The sequence below is a fragment of the Loxodonta africana genome, chromosome 4 (assembly GCF_030014295.1).
Source record: "Loxodonta africana isolate mLoxAfr1 chromosome 4, mLoxAfr1.hap2, whole genome shotgun sequence".
Taxonomy (NCBI): domain Eukaryota; kingdom Metazoa; phylum Chordata; class Mammalia; order Proboscidea; family Elephantidae; genus Loxodonta; species Loxodonta africana.
The window spans coordinates 191,507,171-191,528,410 of record NC_087345.1 but is presented as its reverse complement, the minus strand read 5'-3'; the positions used below and the strand labels follow the sequence as shown (position 1 = coordinate 191,528,410).

The following is a 21,240-nucleotide window of genomic DNA, read 5'->3' as shown; positions in this document are numbered from 1 at the left end:
GCTGAGTGTCCTTGGAGAAGTCAGTTAACTTCCCTGGATCTCAGTTTCCTCATCTTTAAAACAAAGGAACTAAAATAAGTGATTTCTAAAGTCCCATCCACTGCTAGTGTTCCATGGCTATACAATTTTATCACAATGAAAATTGTGCTACTCTACAGCTACCACCTGCTGCTACAAACCCTGCTCCTCCCTCTGGGTCACTTCTGGCTGCAGAACTCTAAGTCTCAGTCTCTCATTCAAGGTGCTCCATGGGCTGGCCTCCTCCCGTCACTCCAACTTCAACTGTAACCTTCCAAACCTCTAGACAAACGATGTTCCTCGTTAATCTCTGAATACACTTATATTTTCCCAACTTTCTATTTTTACTTAGTCTACTCCACCTGCCTGAAATGCCCTCTTTCCTTCTCTTCTCTGTCCAACCAAACCCAACCTCCGATTGAATCTGATCTCATTTTGATGGACACTCCCAGAATATACCTGGTGTGAAAAGATTTCTCCTTTTACTGAAATTACAGTCATCATCTATACAATTAACAAACATATGATGCTTTGTGATACCTTCAGAATGGTTTTCAGCTACGCAGAGTTAACATTATTTAACTTCCCACACCTTTATGCTTATCTTCTAACTGAAGTGAAAACTCGTCTTTCTCTTTTTATTTCTCCCATAGCACCTTGCAAACAGCAGGATTATAATTATCATTAATATTTAAAACAATATAGAACCTGAACAAACATTCTATATGGTTTACTGAGACCCAAGAAGACAAGTTAGCATAGAAAATCACGGTCTAATTAAAAGTTCAACTGGCAGGAGTACTGTAAGCCTTTATAGTAATTTACATTATTAAGAGCAACTTAGCATACTAGGCATGATTCTATCAATTCTAACTCCCTACACTGTAAGCTGTGAAGGAAATTATACATAAAAGAAATACTCTGAAGAGAGCTCCTAGCTTAAAGGCTGAAAATCAAAGCTGGAAGAAAAATGAAAGCATTATAAGCTATTATTGTATTAAGAAAAGGATAGCCAAAACATGTAAGCAAATATTTTACTGTATCATCTGGTTCAAATTCTCAACTAACACTGAATTATAATATCCATCTGTTTAGTTCTTGAATAAATAAGCAATCAATTCTCATTTATACTTCTTTAAATGGATAAAAGGGGAAAAAATGGAAAACACAAAGAATTGGCTAAGAGCAATGTCAGAGAATTTAAGTTAGATCTCTGCATTTTCAAACATTTTATCCTTAAAATAACTACTCACCTTGGGACTGAATCTACAGAGGATGACGATGGAACCTTGGAAACTTGACAGTTTGCTGCGGCAGCCAGCTTTAAGGCAGATGATGGAACAGCACTTAAAGTCCTAGGTATATGTCGTGCATTCAGGGGGGCAATAGAGTTTACAGTGGCAACTGATGAAGGTACAGTTAATCGAATGTTGTTCCCAATCAGAACCTGAGTTGTTGCAGCATTGGCAGCAGTTACTTGATGACTCAGTGCACTGTGGGAACTTGAAGTCTGTGTTATATTTGAAGGCTGTAACAAAGTCGAACCTACTGTTGATGGACTTGTATGTACAAGTGCTGTTGGTGTAGTACTACTGAGGTGTAAGCCCTTGTACACTCCTGGAAAGACAAAGAAAGAAATATCTAAGCAATGTGCAACTTTGCTGTTTGTATTACAGATATGCTATAAATACAATCGAAACAATTTAAGGATCCTTCTCCTTACCTGAGGCTGGAAGGACACCATTCACCCCAATTCCAAGCACCACATCATCTTTCATCCTGAATCCCATCAGTTGCTCTGACGTCACCAAAGCAGAAGCAGCAAATTGAGCGCTAGCAGAATCCAAAGTCTTGGAAACAAAACCCTAAAAACAAAACGCAAAACAAATCTAATCAGGACCACTTAGTCTCAGTTAATATTAAAGCTACACGGGTATACGAAATCAATTTACATCTGAAACACAGTGGCCAATCACTAAAATCTCTACAGCTCTTTAGGCAGTCAGATATTTGAGGAACAGTAAGTGACTTTATGGAGCGCTGGTGGTGCAGTGGTTAAGAGCCTGGCTGCCAACCAAAAGGTCGGCAGTTCAAATTCACCGGTCGCTCCTTGCAAACTCTGCAAGGCAGCTCTACTCCATTCTATAGGATCTTTATGAGTGAGAACCAACTCAACAACAAGTGACTTTATAGCACAAGGGTTGTGACTTTACAACACAAGGCTTATAAACTCTGATCTTCATTATGACAATATATAACATGTACATGTCAATTACCAAATAAATCTATCATGTAGAAACTGCCAACCTCTAATACAAAGTGTTGGACAAAAACTATGTTGGTAAAATATTTCAGTGTTTTGCAAAAATGCATAATAATAAATACATAGATTTTTTTTCACCGTATATATATACACATACAACCAAAAGCACCATTGGGGTAATAAAGTAGTTATCTTTTCAGAAATGGAAGTAATAAGAAATATCATAACTTGGCCTAGAAATTGAGAGGCCCCTTGAATTTTTTAAAATTAATTTTTGCTGTAAGATGCTTAGACTCAAACCTCAGTCTTTAAGCCATAAATATGTTTAAATGGCAAACATTTATCATGCTTGAGGTTTACAGGTGATTTTTCTTTTATGAGTAAAAAAAGGTTATTTTAGCATTATAATAATAAAAAAATCAATAATAATGAAAATACCCAAGATTATGACCCGGGTAGGTACATTAACGAACTTCTGATCAAATGGGGTCTCTACCTCATTTAACTACGCTTTTAAGTTTTACTTTCTAAAGTAGGGAGCAGAGTCAACAGCTTCCATACTCACCTGAAATGTTCTTTCTAAACCCTGTATAGAGTGGCTATGATGTAGATTCAGGCGAAAGCCACTTTTCTGCTGGTTAGATGCAAGGTTCTATGACAACAGTTGATAATTAGAGATGAACTCTGGTGGGAAACAATGAGGGATAATCATAAGACAGACAAATCCCTCACCTGTGAAGTGTTGGTGGAGGAATTACTATTTGCTTGCTGTTGATGAATTTGTGCAAGCTGCTGTTTCTGCATTAGTGCCAGCTGCTGTTGATGTTGCTGGTATTGTTCGGCTGTAAATGCTGAACATAAAACGAGGAAAAACACTTTTATAAAAATGCATAGATATCAAATACATCTTACAATACCAAAACACATTTTAGCATTAAAAAGATTTGCTCTGAATTAAAGCACTTGACAATGGCTCATAACCTGCTAAAGATCATTCCCAAATTTCGGCATTTCTGCTACCACATTTTAGAAGAGTGGCTTGAGTTTAAAAGAAAAAGAAAAATAAGCTTCCTAGTTAACCACACAGCAAGGAGAACTGCTCACGCCTGAGTTTCAACACCACTATTTCTATAAAGCTGTGACACTTGTGTGAGACAGTGTAGACAGGTAACACCAGCCTTTTTTAATCCACAGGTCTGGAATTCAACTTTAGACTGTGCTGGAGAACAAATCTGATAATTGCCATTTAGTCTGCATTTTATCCATATTATTGTCCCAATGCATTCAGATGATCCCTAACACTTCTGTGTATAAATAGCAACTGTTGTACATATTTAAAAATTTTAGTCATTACAAAAATTTTCCTTATATTATGAAAGATAGGTTGTTGGTTTATTATCCTTTTTTTTTTTTTTTTTTAAGAACCCATCCTTTAACAGGAAGGAAAGAGGCTCCAAATGTTAAGGTTAATTACTAATTTTCCCCACCCAATTAACCCACCTGGAAAAAATCCAGTCAATAAGAACGGAGTTGTTTATGTTGATTTACTGTACAGAATGATGACTGAGGAAAGACACTGTGTTATGCTACTTATGTTTGTCTATGGAGAGCTCAGTTCTAAAAAAAACAAACAAAAAAATGTTCATTTATTACCCTCCAAAAAGGTGTGTGCAGTTTTTAAAAAGGAAACCTTTGTTTTTTGCCAATTAAAAAAAGGTGGGGGGGAAGCACATACAATCACAATACATCTGACTTAAGGGCTTCCTTAAGAAGCCTATAATGTCTGGCTAAGAATTATTTTAAAACAAAAAAGGGGTAATTCATGCATCCCTGGGTACCAGGGAATCTATAAGTCATACAAATTTCCTCAATCTAAAGTTTAATGTTTTCAAAATACTGTCATCTTATTCGTTGCTACTATTGTTAATTGCATTTTGATAAATTCGTTAAAAATATCATTTCATTAAGTTTTACACTTTTCATTCCTAACTAATGAAGAATCTTTCTCTGTCCCCCAGGATATTGCTACTGCCTAAGTACAACTAGAAAATGTTTAGGTATAAATCCTAACATATTTTGAATGGATCAGAAAACTATGAAATAATGTAGAAGTAAATCTTAGAAGTTATTAGTGTCTACATAGGCTGTTACACTTGAGCTGAACTCAACTCTTGAGCAACAAAGGCAAAAAAAGTGATTTCTCACTGGAAGAATTCTGATTTTCTCTTTTTTTAATATTACAAACATGTTCAGTTGGTATCTGTATCTTGATGATTTTCTTTCCCTATTACGTTTGTGGTTCTCAAATCTTAAATCTCCAGGGAATACGTCTATTGATAAGAAGCTGATCCCTAAATACTGTCATAGAAGTAACTTTCTGTTCAACGTGAATATTTCCATATCACAGAAATGTGATCTATCAAAACGTCAAGACTCTACAAAAACTAATGGTACCCTGAAAAATGTTCATTATTTAAAACAATGCTTACTCTTAGGTTTAAAAAAAAAAAAAAGTAAAAAAAATTGTTTAAACCTGAGAATTCCTAATTTATTAGATATTATTGCCAGATAATTAGATATTATTAGGTACTACTGAGGTTTTTTTACTGAGGTTTACTCTTAAATAACATTAATTTGAGTGAGTTGCCTAAGTCTTGAATTGCCTAGTAGCATCTCCTAGATCCTCAGTAAATTTTTTTTAAAAACACATCCTTTTATCTAGAAAAACAATAACTTAGCATTTCCTGAAGACATATATACATGCAAAACAATTTACATGAATAAAAGTATCCCTTTATAGAACTTTGCTGATATTTGCGTACATTTTAATTTAAAATTTAGTGATAAAAAACTGGAAATCAATTTGAATAAAGGTTCCAAATATTTTTGCCCTAGTTAAATCAGTATCTTAATCCTGAGTTTCTGAGGGTTCTGTGAATCTCACTTTTTAACAACTGTTAATTTCTTCCTAACATAGATTTAAGCCTGTTAGTTAGCTATCTCTATACTCCATAGTCTAGTCAGGAAATTTTCTCTGGAGCATTTTTGGTAAATGATCAAGAAGAAACACACAGGACAACTTAGAAGCTCAAAGTGATGGTAATAAAAACCTCAGGCCCAGGAGCCAAGAGACTCTTTTAGTCCTCAGCTCCAGCATAACTAGCTGAGTATTTAAACTTTGGGGGTTCAGTATCTAAATATGAAAGAGATTAAATTAGGTGATCACTAAGGATTTTTTCAGCTATAAAATGTAAGATTTTGTAATTCCAGCGAATAAAATTCCAACCCAACAAAGAGGCTGTGTGAATAATCGAAAAGCTTGGGCTAAAGTAAGCTAGTAAATGTGGGCAAATATAAGCTGAATTGAGTTTTAATTATTATATATACAGAAAACTGAGATCTCAGATCAAGATGCTGTTAAAACTCAGAAGTCTAGCCAAATGCTAAATAATGGAAATAAAACAAAGATGGCCAAACCTTTCTAAATCTCTAGGAACGGACTGAAGTAGCAAGGTAGAAGGTTTTAGGTTATGAGTCTATCTTGAGATATGGTGTGGTAGTCAAGTCTGCGATTCACACAAAGACGGGCAAGATGGTTATTTTGACAGATGACCAAATCCGGAACCAAAGTCGTTTCACAGAACCAAACATTTTTAGATCAGGATGAACTCTTGGTGATTTTCTCTTATAATAACCTCCTTCTAGAGACAAAGAAACTTTGGTCTGAGGTCACAAAAGTATTTAGTAGTGTAAGGAAAAATGCCCCCAGAAACAAATGATATTTTAAATTTAAGAAGAAATAAAAATTTAAGATTTAATATTTACAAGAAATATTCAAAGTTTTAATTTATGACTCAAGTGCTTAAGAATAAATCTCATATACAGAGCGCCTGACAAACAAGAATCTATGTAGGGAGAATGGTCACGTGAGGAACATGATTAAAAGCTCAGCATTTTTCAATTAGAACTGGACGAGGGAAGAAGGAAGCATAACAGGATTTCAAGTATCTGAAGGACACTGATGTTGAAAAGCAAGAAAACGTACTCAGTATGCTTCCCAGGGCAAAATGCGAACGTGCAGGTTTAAAGAGCCGGCTCTGGGTGGAATGTAAGGACCAACTGTCTAACCAAGTTTTCCAACCGCAGAAGAACCTGATCTGGAAAGTTGTGGAATTTGCCCTTAATAAAAATGTTTAGCAACAATGGACTCCAACATTAACAATGATCGTGAAGATGACACAGGACCAGGAAATATTTTGTTCTGTTGTACGTTAAGGTTTCTATGAGTCAGAGGCAGCTCAGTGGCAACAAACGATTTTAGACAGGGGTCAAAAACTATGTTTGGTAGCTTCTAACCAATTCTTCTGGGTAGGAATTTAGATGAAATAACCCAAAACTTTATGAGTCCACTTCTTATCCCGGGAAACCATGGTGCACCAGTACCGGGTCAGGCTGCTGCACTGTGAGCAGCACTCACTCCTATAGCCTGAGAAGATCAACTGACACGATCAAAGGAGTGGGGGCGGGGGCAGGTGGGACAAGAGCTTAGGAAAAAAAATGATTTGAAAATACAGTTTGGGAAGATTGACTGTAAACTACCAAAATATATACTTTGTAAAACACACAAACCCCACCAAAAAAAAAAAAAAGGCCCAAACCCAAAACAGTTATTTTAAAAGACACTCCTGAATCAGAAATTTCTTTGAGCAGTACACAGGCAAAACATTCTTTTAATACAGGAAAAAGTAACTTTAAAGAAATATATAATGAAATGATTTGTCAGATACTTATTAAAGTATGATCTATGCAGGAAGCTTGAATTGATAGGTTTGAGGTTCATAAGTAATCTGAAAACCAAAGTTTACTGTAACTCATTTGGTGGCAAAACCTGTGCAGACCTCAACTCCCTGGGTGGCAAATCACTGGAACATGAGATCATCTGTAGTTTATTTATCCCACTGGGTATGGATATTCCTGCATGTCACTGCACAATTGAAGAACTATTCATGTATTTTACTAGGTGTCACCCCAGACTCTGCTGGGGATATTATGTGATAAACCTACTTTCTATTAAAGTTAAAAAGGAATTCTGAATTTTGATGCACATCAAGGATTAAAGTCCTGCAGATTTACAAAATCTAATGATTAAAATATTCAGTGCTTATCTCTGGATTTTCTTTTCCACAGTAAGACTCAAATTTTATGTTGCAAACTAAGTAAACTGGATTAAATTAAGTAAGCTACTGCTATTGAGACTCAGCACCGTATCATTCTAGCTATGTATCTCCTATTCGCTTCTGAAAATAAACCGAGTCTATAGTGCAGATACGTGAGTTGAGAAAAATGACCTCGAATGTTGATGAGGACCCCTGGTGGTGTAGTGGTTAAGAGCTCAGCTGCTAACCCAAAGGTCAACAGTTCAAATCCACCAGCCGCTCCCTGGAAACCCTATGGGGCAGTTCTACTCTGTCCTATAGGGTCGCTATGAGTCGGAATAGACTCCACGGTAATGGGTTAATGTTGATGAAGTTTCACTGGGAACTAGAAATTCAGATCTTAAATATATAACTGTGGTTTTAAAATCACTGTTCCACTGCTTCCAGTCTTTCTGAATTATATACCAGAGTCCTAATTATTAAAATAGATATTCTAATATCAGATATTCCTCAAACTCAAACACATGGAAATACTTAGTCACTCATAAAACTAAGTTTTTGAAAGCGGTTTTATGGATAACACTAGAAAAGTGTATTTGGAAACTGTCCAGATCGTGTATCAACTAAAGATTATTAAAAACACATGATTTCTCCTTGAATACTAAAACTTAGTCCTAGAATTTCTGAATACACATAAGTCTTCCCCACTTCCTCCACACTGTGTTATTCTGCTGTAAAGTACCCAGAAGACGAGGCACTCTAACATCTGACTACCCCTTCAGCCATTCAACCATGCAAGACTGGCCAAGACTGGGAAGCAAGCAAAAAGCTGCTGAGCAGTTGAAACAGAAGCTACAAAAGTTGATGTGCTAAATGAATGGACCCCTCATGCCCTCATTTAGAACATTCTATTTATAAGTGAGAGTAAACAGGCCCTTTTAGATGATTATTTAGAAAAGGGAAAAACAGACCAGAGGGCATCACTATGTCATACCGTTAAGTATAAATATCAGTATTTATCACAATGATCAAATAATCCAAACTGGTCTAAATTATAAAAATTATAACCCACATATTTGGCTTAAGCAGCAGGGAAGTATATCTACTGGACTTGTATCTGACACAATGGTTAAGTTCTAAAGCCAGCATGGTCAAAATTAAACCTTGAGTATTCCTTTAGAGAGACCCATCTCTTTCAATAAGCCCAACACAGCCAGTTTTCCTACAGGCCATCAGACTAAATCAAATTTTCTTTGGTTGAGTACCAGATGCAGTGGTTGGGTTTGTACTTGTGGGCCATGCTGTAGAGGAAAAAATTTATCTTTAAAACTACAATTATACTGAGCCAGGTGAGGTGCTTACACTATTAATGAAGTGGTAACAGAGGGAGTGGCACTGAGGGAGGGAACAGTAGATTCACTGCTCCCATTTCAGACCCATTGGAGAGAATACGTTCTTTTAATGGAGTGGTATTTAGAATCTTGTATACCATTTAAACTGCTAAATTTTTCTTTTTTTCCCCAGGGGGTATAGTTAAATTCACTTAAGCTGAATGCACATACGATACGACTCTACTGTAATATACTTTATGAAGCGTATAGAGGTTAAGTTTTAGGCTTCTGGAATATTCACAAATATGAAGGAATAAATAAAGTGCTACCACATTAATAGCCTATAGGTATTTACTCACTATGTAAACAGGAAGATCCAGCAAAATTTAGGGAAATTTATTGAGAGCTAAAAATGGAAACAATCAAGAGCAAAGGAAAAAGATTTTTTTGACAAACCTATTTTAGTTTTATCACATATATAAAGGAAGGAAATGATTAAAAAGAAATACTAATACAAGGTTTCTAAAGTTTTTTTTTTTTTTTTTTTTCTCCCAGCAAAATTTTTTGTAAAGTAACACTGCTCAATGTCCATCTTTTAATGTTCTTTGGCAAACGGGAAGGAATTTTCAAATTTTTATAATATTGATGCTTACTTAAGTAGTATAGCAAAACAATTTAAATAGAAAAGAACATTTTAAGATCCTAAGTTTGGTAATACGTTTTAAAATTTCTCTATTTTAAGGGGTGAAGGAAATGGAACACGCCTATTTTGTACGATGTCTCAAAGAATTTTATACAGCTTAAAAAGGAACACATTTTCCAAGTTTACATTTCAAAATCTCTACACTCACACTGTATGTAAGCCTTCATATTGAAAAGTTCTTCTTCCCGATTTTTAAGACTATAAATGCATAGCCAGGCTCTTTGTGACATAAACTCTAAAATTTAACAGGATTATAAACAATCTGCCAGACCTTGAGAGCAGTGGCCAAATATCTGTTCTAAGCAGAATAACTTCAATTGACTTCTGATTGCTGAAGTGTGATTATATTTCTTATGAGCTGAAACATTTGCATTTCATAGACATATTATTTTTTAACCATGAAATAAATCAGTTTATACAACATTTCCTGAAGTTCTTTAAGAATAAAGCAACTGTTCATATTTATGAGAAGGTTTCAATGTAACCCTACCAGTGACTAGAGGTACAAAATAAATGTAGTCCTTTCAAAATCTATATTTAAATCACTTCAACAAAAATCTGTAGTAACAATTTTTACAGTGAATTTCTGTTTCAAATAACACAGGTTTATTTAGCTTTAAAATAGGAAGCTAAGATTATATGAATATTTTAAATGGATAGCATTTATTTTAGACATTTCACAATGTAGCCACAATGGTAAAGTAGGTATCTGAAAATATTTTCAAAAATATTAAAATAACATTTAACTTAAATATTCTTTTCTGAAAAATTAGTTTCTTATAATTTACTCTGAATTACTGCCTCAGCAGATAAGGCTATGCCCATCTACCACCTTTCTGATTTCTACTTTTAAGCAGATCAGGTAAAAGACTAAAGACGTGTCTAAGCATAAAACAGTAAAAACTTAGGGCCTCTTGTTTCTCATATTATTTGAAAATATAATTGATAAATCTTGTCATTCACGGAGTGCGTCCAGGACAAACGTCATACATTTGACCATAAACCCCCTTTTGAATACACATACACTCAAAACCCCTATAGTGACACAATTCAAATAAATATTTAGACCTAGGTTTTTCTTCTTTTCAGTTTCAAGGCCGGGGGGGGCGGGGGGGAACTACTCTTAGTGATAAATGTGACAGGCCACAAAAGGTGACATTTGTATAGAAATGTACACAGTAACAAACGTACCAAAGTGTGCTGAACCACTGCTACTTTTACTCTGCGTAGAGGTACTGCATGTCTGGGTCCCAAGTCGTGCTGCTCCTGTTCGATTTACACTCCTATGTAATTTCCTACAGGAGAGTTCATCACTGTCACTGTCATGTAAAGATGGTGTCCGAGGCCTAAAATGCCGCCACCTACATGACTTGATATTGACTAGTATCTGACTGAGGTCTTTAGAGAAAGATGTGTCCGAGGTATTTGTTTCTGAGGTATTGGCAAACTGATTGACTGGAGAATGTTGTGGAGAAGAAAGCATTTCCAAATCCAGATGGCGAAACATACTGTCATAGTCTGAATGAGCTCTGTCCAGTAAGACCCTATTAAAGACAGGCAAGAAATGTACATTTAAAATAGTTATTCAAAGATTATGTAAGAAAGGTTTTTCTTTCTCTCCATTTCCTCTCCAAAACCAACCCATACTGAATATTTAAAAACTATAAAGTTGCCTATTTCAATATTTGGCTCTACAGGCTAAAATGTCAATTTCTGATACAGGTTCTTCCTTTTGCTTTATAATGATCCTATTAAATTAAGGTAACCCAATACCAGTCACCTTAAAGAACAAGGTACACTGTTCATTTTATAACAGGAAGAGTCTTTCAAAAGCTCTATGTTGATCTGCCAATAAGTTACTGATATTACATGAGAGTATTCTTTCCCAAATGTGTTTTAACTAAAGATTTTCACTTCCATTACAAAGCACCAAAACAAACACTTAAAAAAAAAAATGTTGCTGACACACTTGTTCTCTATTTAAGCAGGTTTCACTTTTTTTGGTGGGGGCCGGGGGGGGGGAAGAGTGGGAAGAGAAGAAAAGCAGTAAAAATGTATGTGATCTTTGAGGTATTTTATATCATTAAAATTATCTATAGACAAAATATTAGCGATCCACTATGCTAGGGGATATACATAACGTGTATAAATTACTCTATCTCAAAATTCTAACACTAATTAACACTAATAGAATAAAACACAGCCAATGTAGAGAATTGTCCCTGCTACTGATGCCAACATGATAATAGAAGAAAAAGGGCTAAATAATATTAGTGCCCAAATAATCCTAATATTTCAGTGATGAAAAATTGCAATTATGAATTAAAAACAAAAGCAGCATATCTAAGCTTTTAATTTATTCCACATTAGACATTTAATAGCATTCCTCTCTTTGATTCTACGTGCTCTGCAATTCCTCCCCATCTCCCCATACAAACAACTTCTCACATAAAAAGGCACATAGACTAGGAAGGACTTCTATCAGGTCTACACACAGGAAGAAGGGCAACTACGTTTTGACAAACTGGGGTGTCAAGACCAGGTGATGCTTGGACCCTGAAGGCTTCTCATTGACAAGTTAATAGTTCAGTATACTGGGCTGTCTATTTCACATGACACTTCTTGGCCTATTTAATTCTTTTTTCAATTTCTCCCAGGACTCCTAAAACAGCTTTTTGCAGTTTAACTTAATACAATTTGTTCAATCATGATTTATACTTATCTTTACCTACTACATTTGCTCAGAATTCTACCCTTTGATAATTTATCTGAGGTTTTCAATCTTAAACAGAAAAGCAGATCCATTAGGGTCCAATACAGTTATGCATTAAAAGCTGTGGTTGTATAAGAACCAGGTGGCAAAGTGGCAAAAATATTTCAGCCAACGTATCAGTTAAGAACAGAAAATGGAAACTAAATGAGCTGTTTAGAAAGATGACTTCAACTGAAACTTCAGATATGATTATCCTACTCTCTAAGATATCCCTACACAAAATAAAGGCAGAAAGAGCTTACCTTCCACCGCGCCCAACCCGTCTCCGTGCAAATCCAATACACCTCTGGGGTACAGTGAGGGTAGTTAAGCAGTATCTATATCGCACATCCCCTAGTCCTCCATCTTCAGGACTAGTCCAAGGCCAGTTGCCAGTTTGGTCTAAATGAGGCTTTAAAAAAAAAAAAATCTAAATTATCTCATTTTGTCAGTTAAAGGTAGTTTGTTACTTACAGAGGGAACCTGAAACTTACAGCATAGTACTGACAGCCTGCTTTCCTACGGAAAGCAAAGGGACCATCAGGATCATTCTCTTCCTCAGCTTCTGAAGAGCCAGACAAAACCTGTAAATAAGATAAATGAAGTGGGTCAAAACATGTGATTTACTATATCCCATCTTTACAGTCAGAGAACGATGCCTATATTTCACCTGGGAGAGAGGTTCTTCATCCGAGCTGGGAAAGTCATACTGATTTAAATCTTTAGCATTGAAGACTGGCAGTGCAGCAGGACTCGTCTGTTGAGGAGTAGCAGCAGCAGACGATGGTAAGACTTTGGGCTTCTTTTCATATTTACGTTTCGGTCGGATAAGATCAGCTTTATCTTGCTATAATAAAGTCATGAATTAAAGAAACACGAGAAACCACATTCAATAAACCTGCAGTTTTGGGGGGAGGGTTTAAAAAGCAGTTTATTGCTATAACTAAAGGCATTCATATTCCTAAGAGACCCAAAGACTCTCATATTTGGCCTTTCCATATTGTAACATCTTAGAGAGGCTGTCTTCTGTGAATGCACAAATATGTTCCCACAATCTAAACATAATCCCATAAACTATTTTGTTTCAATTAAAGTACAACAAGGGAACCGAAGTTCTCCAGTTTATTAAATCCTGTAACTGCAATAGATATTTACTGCTGGTTGCTCTGTCTGCTGGAAACCCTGGTGGTGTAGTGGTTAAGTGCTACGGCTGCTAACCAAGAGGTCGGCAGATCAAATCCGCCAGGAGCTCCTTGGAAACTCTATGGGGCAGTTCTACTCTGTCCTACAGGGTCACTATGGGTCGGAATCGGCTCAACAGCTGTGAGTGTGGTTGTGGTACTCTGTCTGCTTCTTAATTTTCTATAAAAATTCTAATACAGAATTTAAAAAAAAAAAAAAAAGGAGAGCTCAGTCCTTACTCTCCAGAAATAACAAACCAGTATGGGGAAATACGAATGGGGAAATACCAATGAAAATGATTTTACATATACACAAACTATAAATAACTGTCAACACAGTGAAAAACAAAGCCTTAATGCCAAGGAGTTATAAAAATAGAGTGACAAGGATTTGCTAACTGAACAATGAAAGCCTTCCAGAGCAGGCTTTTATATTGAGTAGTTTTAGAGGATAAAGACAAGAAATCATTAAATATGGGAAGCACAATAATAAAATACAGAGATGCAAGAGTGAATGAGTTGATGGAACAAAAACTATGTTAGACGCGTGTGCGGCTGATCACAACAAAGGCTAGGAGAAGCATGAAATTGGTATGTAGGAAACAGGCAAGCGAGACCAGAGACAATTTGCTGGGAAGGAAAGGATCATGGCAAACACCATAGTTATGTAAATATGCTAAATATTTATATCAAATTTTATGTAGTTTATGGCATTATGCTTTTTTTATTATCAATGGTCAGCTAGGACAGTAATTTAAGGCTGCATTATTACCTACTAATTTTCTTGTAACTCAAAATCTTATTCAATGAAGTCTGGGACTCAGTTACTTAAACTACAATCAAAATTACCAAGATAACTGAACAACCCCATTAAAGACTTTGTTTTAATTTGGAGGAACTCAAAGTAAAGCACTTTCAAGTATGATACCACAATTTCTGGAATGTATAGAAGAAACTACAGAACAGGACAATTAAGAGTTTAGTATCAAAATATAAAGGCTGAGGGATAGGACTGAAATAATTTAAAAGTCACATAGGGTGCAGACAGGAGACCACAGACTTAAATATGAAGTAGGAAAAACCCCAGTAAATTTTAAAGGCATACTTAAAAACCAAACCCATTGCCGTCGAGTCGATTCTGACTCACAGCAACCCTATAGGACAGAGTAGAACTGCCCCAGAGTTTCCAAGGAGTGCCTGGTAGATTTGAACTGCTGACTTTTTGGTTAACAGCAGTAGCACTTAACCACTACGCTACCAAAGGCATACTTATGACTAATAAGTTATAAACATGGAACACAAAAACTACATAAATTTAAATGTGTTAATGGATGATATATCTCTATAGGTTAAAAAAAAAAAAAAAGCAATATTTTGGAGCATAATTCCAACTTTCTGCATTGTCTAGGGAATACTGCCTTAATTCTCCGTAATGGATTTTTTTTTTTTTAAAAACAAAAGCGTCCATGTTTCCTCACAAAATGTTCCCTGGCATTACTCTAAATGACAGGAACATCAGGCTGGGGAAATCATTACTATAACTGGTATAGCAATTTGTACATTTGGGTTTGAAGGTTCGTGTCATCACATTAAAACAAATGACAGGACCACGACATTAAACAACATAGGAGAAATAACAAAGACCGATGGCAAAACGACCCAACTCCTTACATTGAACTGGTATGGGGAATTTTTAAGTTTCATGATAAAAACTTTATATGAAAAATACATTACTCTTTCTCCAGATGCACATTTTCCAGAAAGTGCTACTGAATTTGTTGCCCTCTCTTATTTCCCTCAGTTTTCCTTAACTCATTTTATTTCCCTTCGCTGATTTTATTCTTCACAAATTGCTAAGTATTTGGTTAAGTATTAACCTGCCAAGTTATTTTCCACTTCTAAATCATTATCTACATCATAAAATATTAGAGACTGAGACATCTTAATTTCCTCTTATACTGCCTTCTTCCACTCCAACACTGGTGTGTCCACAAAACACAGCTCATCATATATCAGGAGGGATTTCATATCCCTGCCCCCAAGTTTCCATATTTTGTCTGAATTATTTCAACACTTCATAATCTTACAACTAAGAAGATATTCCTTTTATTAGGTGCAGTAATAATATCCTCCCTTCATAAGATAAGCAAAGAACAGGACCAAAACAAAATTTTAATTACTGCTTTTTTTCATAATGTGCTACGATTAAAATTTTTGCAGCATATTTTTGGTTAAAGTTTACGTGTGTTTTCCTTTTTCACTCTCACTTTAATGAGAAAGTATCATCCAATACGACTCCCATCAAATACGACTATCACAGAAGTTTGGGTCACCTTATTAACTTTAAACTCCTTCACATCCAATGCTTCCTGATGTCTAAATTGATTGCTATTAGTAATAGGAATGATGGGAATGGCATAAGTAGGTTTCACTGGCTGTCTCTGTGCCATAACCTCAGACACAATCTCTCCATTGTAGTCACCCAAATTATACCTGAAATTATAAAAAAGAAAGTTTTTACAAAGTTAGTTTGGTAAGTACTTATGATTATTAATAACAGACTAACTGTAAACACTGGTTAATCTTAAAGATAAAATTACACCTAGATCTTGACTATTTGTTGAATGCTGATTAAAATTAAAAACTATATAATTCTGTTTGCTTCTTCCTTCTACTTTTTGGTTTATGTCTTTATCTTAACACCACAAATAGATGACTGTGACAAAAAACAAAGGTTTGAATTTTAACTTAGCAATTTTGGTTAAAGACTTGGTGGGGTAGTTGAAACTAACATCTAAAATGGTACTAAGGAACTTTTTGTTAATATAAATTGCCTGTGCTATAAAACTAATCTTTCTGAAAGGAATTACAAGAAATTTAACAGTAGTTTTCTTATGAATAGACATTAGGGAATAGGGCAGTGAGGCTTCCGTCCAGCTTTCACCGTGTATCACAATGAATGGTTATTTGAATGGTAAGACTAAAGGCCTTCCCACAACCATTTCGTTACACTTCTCTATTAGAAAAAGGCAGTTATGTTTAAAAAAAAAAAAAAAAAGATCAGTTATTATCAAGTGAATAAAACAAAAACCTTAGAATTGACAAATGTTCTTTCTCTTCACCCTCACAACACTGCACACAACTCAAATAAGGGCAAAAAAGATAAGATTCAAGATGAAAATACCTGGTATATCTTAATTTTACCGAACAGTCACTTTTAAAGAAAATAAGAGGAACACATGTAAATTATACAAAGCACAGTATCACGTCACACGTATAAGCAGTCTCTAACTCTTATTAAAAGAAGCTATTCCTGGAGTACAGATAATTGCTTAGGAGATAACTCAATGTACAAAATGTTAATGGACCGTACTTCCCAATGCTATTAAAACGTACTTTACCTCTTCTCCATAATTTCCAGTGTCAAGTGCAAGAGCTCCCTCTTACTCTTTTCTCTTCTCTTTATCATTTCTAGAATAGTAACAGCCCGACTTAGATCTCGACGCAACTTAAGCATTTTTTCATAAGAGGCTTCATCATTTTTGCGATTCTGCAAATACGAAGTTGCTTGTTTAGTGTCATTAAGCTTTTCCAACTAGTGGTATTCTGAGCATAGTTACTGCTATACCTTAAGGCTGACTTATTTTAAAGTAATATAACTGTATAGGAAGTTGTATTTAAACAAATTAGTCTTCAGGTATTAAGAAGTCTTAACTGTAAACAATTTCTCCTACATTAAAGAGAACAGCATTAACCCCCAAATTCACTTACTTTTCGAGTCTGCATTTTTTCAGTGCGTCTTCTAAAAGCTACATAAGGATCATTTGTGCTGGAACCATCACGCTTCTCTTGTTTTACTGATGGGATAAGAGATGGTCCTCGACAGTTTTTTCTCTTTTTAATCCAGTATTCATAAACTTCTCTAATTAATTCATCATCTTCTTTTAGCAGCAGCTTGGCTTCCTGCAGACTGACTGGCTAAATGTAAAATCATTATGTCATTTTCACATAATACATATATAAGCTTCAAAAGATCGTATTTCTAAATTGAAATGACAATCAAAATAACCGTATAAACAACAGCAAGCTTATGTGAAGTATCTTATACGTGTCAGTCACTGAGCTGAGTGTTTCATATATATTGTCTTCACAACAATCTTATGATGTTTATCATCTTTATTTTACAGATAGGGAAACTGAGGGATATAAAAGTTTAAATATGTTGCTCAAGATTATACAAGTTAGTACTTGGCAGAAAGGATCTGAACTCATGCTTGTCAACTCCAGAGCCTGCTTGCTTAACCTTTTCCCAACATGCTGTTTCCATATAGTTATATTTATATAAATACATGTATACACACATGTTATGTATACAATGAAGCTGTACCTGCTGACCACTGCCTTTTTCTAGGCGATCAATCATCTCTTCAAACTGCAATGGGCAGATGTCCATTTTCTTTTTCAGTTTATTCACAAACACTTCATCTTCAGAATCCAAATCATAATCAGGCTGTTCAGCATCCAAACTAAAAGCTGACAGAAGGAACCATAAGCAATCATTCACCATGTGAATTCACTGACAAAAACAGATGTCTGAATAAAAGCAAGACCTAGATTTTCTAAAGAGATAAGTTTTTTTTTTTTTTTTTGGTTTTCAGAATCACAAATAATCTGAGTTTACAGATAGGTTTTCCACATTTAGACTTTAAGAAAGGAGACAGCCCTTCACCAGTGGTGTAGTTGTTAAGTGCTCAGCTGCTAACTGAAAGGCTAGTGGTTTGAACCCACCAGCCACTCAAGGGGAGAAAGATGTGACGTGCTGCTTCTGCAAAGATTACAGCCTTGGAAACCTACAGGCAGTTCGACTCTGTCCTGTAGGGTAACTAACTCAGAACAGACTTGATGCAATGGGTTTGGGTTTATATTAACACAGATAAGTGTGATGAAAGACAACAGATGTTATGCTCCTGCTGCCCATTCCCAAAAGCAAAAAAACTAGACGACCATTATAGATTATTAAATGCACTGGGCTGAACCACATTTCTGTAGTTCAAAAGTGATCAAATATCAGCTCTTACGCATGTTCTGATATAAAATAAAATGATAAGGTCTTTAAATAAGACTGCTTCCAGAATACTTCTAGTTTATGGATTATCTGACTACTTTACCAAAAAAGTGATATTTAAAGCTGAAGTGTCAGAAGCCATTGTTAATAACAGTAACAGCTACCACTCTGTGAGGACATTCCTGCCACAGAAACTTATTCATCCATGAGAACCACTGTCATGTGATAGAAACGAAAGGTATTTCTTAGATTTGTCAGATTAGGGGAACAAAGGCAAGAACCACCGTTCTATACCAAATACCATTCAATTACATATCAAAATTACACTAGATTGGTATTAATATGAGAAGAAATGTTATTAAATAGCTTGATATCAAAATTTGTCCCCTCTCTCTTAATTTCTTCTATCTACTAGCTTCCAATCACTTTAAAGTCAAAATCCTTAGAGTGGAATAAGGCCCTTTTGAACCTAGTCAACCCAGTCTAATCAATAATGTATGATCCAGCAATATTGAATTTCATATAGTTTATGCAGCATGCTATTTCACGACTTCAGGCCTTTACATTAGCTATTTTTTGTCTGCTCACATAACAAATGCTTGACTAATTTTTCTAAAATCCATCCTGACAGCAATTCTTCTGGAATCCTTTGACTACTCCCCACCAAATAAATGGTTCCTAATGAATTCTATATTTTTCAGATGCTATGAACCCTTTCCACCACTCGTCTGTCAGTTCATCTTACTGTGGTGGCTTGCATGTTGCTGTGATGCTGGAAGCTATGCCACCAGTATTTCAAATACCAGCAGGGTGATCCATGGTGGAGAGGTTTCTAGACTGAGGAAGACTAGGAAGAAGGGCCTGGCAATCTACTTCTTAAAAAAACTTGTCAATGAAAACCTTATAGACAGCTGTGGAACACTGATATAGTGCCAGGAGATGAGACCCTCAGGTTGGAAGGCACTCAAACTACAACTGGGGAAGAGCTGCTTCATCGAAGTAGAGAAGACCATAATGACATAGGCAGAGTGATGCTTTTGGAACCGTCATCTGCTGATGTGGCATGACTCAAAACGAGAACAAACGGCTATAAACATCTGTTACAATTAGGAAGGTGGAATGTACAAAGTATGAATCAAGGAAAACCATAAGCTGTCAAAAATGAAATGGAATGCTTTAAGATCGATATCCTAGGCATCAGTGAGCTGAAATGGACTGGTATTGGTCATTCTGAATTGGACAGTCATATGGTCTGTTAGGCCAGGAATGACAAATTGAAGAGGAACGGTGTCAAATTTGTTGTCAAGAAGAACAACTCAAGACCTATCCTGAAGTACAACACTGTCAGGAACAGGATAATATCTATATGCCCACAAGGAAGACCAGTTAATATGACTATTATTCAAATTTATGCACCAAGCATTAATGATGCCAAAGATGAAGAAATTGAAGATTTTTACCAACTTCTGCAGTCTGATATTGATCAAACATGCATTCAAGATGCATTGATAATCACTGGGGATTGGGATGCAAAAGCTAGAAACAGAAGAAGGATCAGCAGTTGGAAAATATGGCCTTGGTGCTGGAAACTACACCAGAGAAAGCATGAACGGATTCTGCAAGACCAACAGCTTCTTCGTTGCAAATGCCTTTTTTCAACAACATAAACAGAGGCTATACACATGGACCTCTGCAGATGGAATACACAGGAATCAAATTGACTACATCTGCAGACAGAGACAATGAAAAAGCTCACTATCATCAGTGGCAACAAGGCCAGGGCCAACTGCAGAACTAACCATCAATTGCTCATATGCAAGTTCAAGTTGAAGCTGAAGAAAATTAAAACAAATCCATGAGAGTCAAAGTACGACCTTGGGCATATCCCACCTGAATTTAGAGACCACCTCAAGAATAGATTTGATGTACTAAACACTAATGACCAAAGACCAGATGAGCTCTGGGATGACATCAAGGACACCATACACGAAGAAAGCAAGAGCTTGTTAAAAAGACAGAAAGAAAGAAGAGACCAAAACAGATGTTAGAAGAGGCTCTGAGACTTGATCTCCAACACAGAGTAGCTAAAGTGAAAGGAAGAACTGATGAAACAAAAAAGCTGAATGGGAGATTTCAAAGGGCGTCTTGAGAAGACAAAAGTATAATGAAATGTGCAAAAGCCTGGAGTTAGAAAACCAAAAGAGAAGAACATGCTTGGCATTTCTCAAGCTGAAAGAACTGAACAATAAATTCAAGCATCAAATTGCAATACGGAAGGGCTGAAGGATTCTGTGGGCAAAATGTGGAACTATGCAGGAAGCATCTAGGAAGATAGAAGGAATACACAGTTACTATACCAAAAAGAATTGGTCGATGTTCAACCATCTCAGGAGGTAACATATGATCAAGAATTGATGGTACTTAGGGAAGAAGTCTAAGCTGCACTGAAGGCAATGACAAAAAAAAAAAAAAAGGCTCTAAGAATTGATGGAATATCAATTGTGATACTTAAACAAATGGATGCAAGGCTGGAAGTGTTCACTCGTCTGTGTCAAGATATTTGGAAGACTAAACTGAGAGAGTAACAAATGGTGCTGGCATAACTGGATATCCATCTGCAAAAAAATGAAACACGACCCATACGCCACACCATGCACAAAAACTAACTCAAAATGGATCAAAGACCTAAATATAAAACAATAAAGATCATGGAAGAAAATATAGGGACAATGCTGGGGGCCCTAAAACATGACATAAACAGAACACAAAAC

At 35.8% G+C, this 21,240-nt stretch overlaps 1 protein-coding gene across 7 annotated transcripts in view; it reads right to left on the bottom strand.

Moving 5' to 3' along the window:
• The window catches only part of EPC1 (enhancer of polycomb homolog 1), a 105,744-nt gene that overhangs the window by 962 nt on the left and 83,542 nt on the right, over positions 1-21,240 (bottom strand). For 2 of the 7 annotated variants that reach the window (XM_023539796.2, XM_003420722.4), the window contains exons 3-14: positions 17,792-17,937; positions 17,176-17,382; positions 16,806-16,954; positions 15,738-15,897; positions 12,894-13,070; positions 12,718-12,807; positions 12,487-12,635; positions 10,663-11,015; positions 3,014-3,132; positions 2,847-2,933; positions 1,742-1,883; positions 1,272-1,635 (exon numbers count right to left, since the gene is read on the bottom strand). In XM_023539796.2, coding sequence (XP_023395564.1) covers positions 1,272-1,635; positions 1,742-1,883; positions 2,847-2,933; positions 3,014-3,132; positions 10,663-11,015; positions 12,487-12,635; positions 12,718-12,807; positions 12,894-13,070; positions 15,738-15,897; positions 16,806-16,954; positions 17,176-17,382; positions 17,792-17,937 — 2,143 coding nt within the window. Of the gene's footprint in view, positions 1-1,271; positions 1,636-1,741; positions 1,884-2,846; positions 2,966-3,013; positions 3,133-3,880; positions 3,899-5,758; positions 5,983-10,662; positions 11,016-12,486; positions 12,636-12,717; positions 12,808-12,893; positions 13,071-15,737; positions 15,898-16,805; positions 16,955-17,175; positions 17,383-17,791; positions 17,938-21,240 lie in introns of those variants that run through there. The other 5 variants (XM_003420721.4, XR_010321981.1, XR_010321979.1 and 2 more) reach the window with 5 other exon arrangements.